This window comes from Gastrolobium bilobum, unplaced genomic scaffold (genome assembly GCF_033153095.1).
Source record: "Gastrolobium bilobum isolate Gb01-03AN ecotype WA unplaced genomic scaffold, APGP_CSIRO_Gbil_v1 utg66262, whole genome shotgun sequence".
NCBI lineage: Eukaryota > Viridiplantae > Streptophyta > Magnoliopsida > Fabales > Fabaceae > Gastrolobium > Gastrolobium bilobum.
This window is the reverse complement of record NW_026895848.1, coordinates 112,135-114,162: the sequence shown is the minus strand read 5'-3', so window position 1 is coordinate 114,162 and position 2,028 is coordinate 112,135. Positions and strand designations below refer to the sequence as shown.

The following is a 2,028-nucleotide window of genomic DNA, read 5'->3' as shown; positions in this document are numbered from 1 at the left end:
ATGTAATTTTTTGGATGATGTATATACCACTATGTTGTAATTTTAGGTTATAGACCAGCTATAGGGTCATCACACAAGCATAGTTAATGTTGTGTCAATATTGTCCACTGTTCATGTAGGTGTACTGTCATGTGTGTTATAAACAGATTTAATTGGGAGTTTTTTGTAACTACTACATTATAAAACTATGCTGTAATGCACTTGGATTCTGATATTAATTATGTTTCGTTTTCTGTATGTTGTAATTTTGTGCCTAATGCTGCTTCTCATGGGAATGAACCCTACTGCATTCATAAAGCAGCTAATATAGACCCTTCTCTGTTATCGATATGTATAGTGTTGAGCAGGTACTGCCGTACTGGGAAGCACTGCATACTGCTTCTGATGGAAATGATAACTTGCTTCTGGTTTGATTGTATCACATAACTGTCATGTGATTTCAGAATGATGGAAGGACACATTCTTGATTCACATACTACTTTCAGTAACATTTTTCTCTTTAACCCGTATGCCACTTTTGGATTGTGTGTGTTGCAGGAATATTCACTTGTGTGCAGTGTGATGACAATGGTGAAAACCCAGCATGGGAAGCCATTGGATATGAAGTTGACACTGATGGGAACACAAGCATAAAATTCACAAAGATAGGCATCTTGAAAAGGGAATAGTGGAAGCTATGAATGAGACCAACTTGAGTCTGCCTGAGTCTCTTGTTCAGTAAAGGTCTTCAAGTTGCTGTGGATGCTGAAAACAAATTGGTCAAGATGAAATCATGTGATGTAGTAATTGTTGGGTCTGGTTGTAGGGGAGGAGATGCAGCTGCTGTTCTTGCAAGTTCAGGACTGAAGGTGCTTGTTCTTGAGAAGGGTAACTACTTTACTCCCAGGGATTATTCTTCTCTAGAAGGGCCCTCTATAAATGAACTTTACGAAGTATGAGGAACATCAAATTGGGTTGCTGTTATAGGTACATGAAGATGACTTGGTTGCTCAGTTCTTGAACTTTACTGAGGTGAAGAAGGCCTTGGGGTGAATGAATCATTTGTGTATGAGTTATGCACTGACATTGTTGATGCTGCATTACATGCTGATGTGATGAAAAGTGTGAAATATATGGTAGAGCACTTGGTGAGTAAGAGCAGGGTGTTGTTATACCAAGGTCGACATGATTTGAGGGATAGAGTGGTACAAGTTGAGGCATGGGTCAAGACAATGAAATGGGAAGGAATTTTGGAGTTTCTGAATGCAGAAAGGAAGATTTGGAAGGTGAATGGAGAGCTTTCTGGGTATGTACAAAGTTGGAAGACACTCACCAATGTTGTGGTTTTGGGTACTGGGCATCTTGTGCCTACTGAGAAGGCTGTGAATTCTCAAGCAATGATAGAAGACTGGGTTTTGGGAAGGAGTTTGTTTGAAATAGTGCAACGCGAAATTGTATAATGAAATTCCACTTGGTTGTATTTGTAGTGAACGGGCAAGGTTAAACTGTGAATGAGATTAAACTATGAGCTTTATGTCATTGCAGGAACTGTATTATACTTCACAGTTAATGAATAAAGTTCACTTAGTCATATAGTTTATCTGTCAGAAATAAATTTCTTAACAGTTTTATGTTCTTTAAGCAGATTTTGTTATTATTAATATTATTATTATTATCAGATTTGAATTTGTCATATATTTGATTATTAATACGAACAATTTAGCAATGAAAATAAAAAATTAAGTTAAACGTTAACAATAAGAAAAGGTTACACACCATTTTATATTATGAAAAATAAAAAAACATGTATTTGTTGACTGGTGTAGTTGTTTGTTTACGATTTTCAGAATTGATTCCTAAAAATAAAAGTAACATGAAGATAGTTTTTTGCTGTGAACAATTACATTGCATAACATTACCACCTAGCAATGAGATGAGAATACAGCAAATTGTTCTGAGCAGTAATATATAGCTTGAGCAAAAGTATGTTATGATTTTTCTGTTTTTCATTTTAAAAGAGTATTCCCCATTATAAGTCTTGGGATGATG

The 2,028-nt window shown here is 35.7% G+C and overlaps 1 protein-coding gene across 1 annotated transcript; it reads left to right on the top strand.

Moving 5' to 3' along the window:
* Nucleotides 1–329: 329 nt before the first annotated feature.
* On the top strand, nt 330–1,556 carry LOC133296388 (serine carboxypeptidase-like 50). The gene is made up of 5 exons (XM_061495358.1): nt 330–407; nt 558–627; nt 724–867; nt 1,012–1,404; nt 1,525–1,556. The coding sequence occupies exons 1-5, from the start codon at nt 330–332 to the stop codon at nt 1,554–1,556; spliced, it is 717 nt and encodes a 238-aa protein (XP_061351342.1).
* Nucleotides 1,557–2,028: the final 472 nt, after the last annotated feature.

What these genes read in the sequence shown, in the direction of transcription:
- LOC133296388 (XM_061495358.1), top strand. Translation starts at nt 330, where the DNA reads ATGTATAGTGTTGAGCAGGTACTGCCGTACTGGGAAGCACTGCATACT. An exon ending in GGTGCTTGTTCTTGAGAAGG is followed by an intron (nt 868 to 1,011) that starts GTAACTACTTTA and finishes AACTTTACTGAG; the next exon opens with GTGAAGAAGGCCTTGGGGTG. An exon ending in AGACTGGGTTTTGGGAAGGA is followed by an intron (nt 1,405 to 1,524) that starts GTTTGTTTGAAA and finishes ATGTCATTGCAG; the next exon opens with GAACTGTATTATACTTCACA.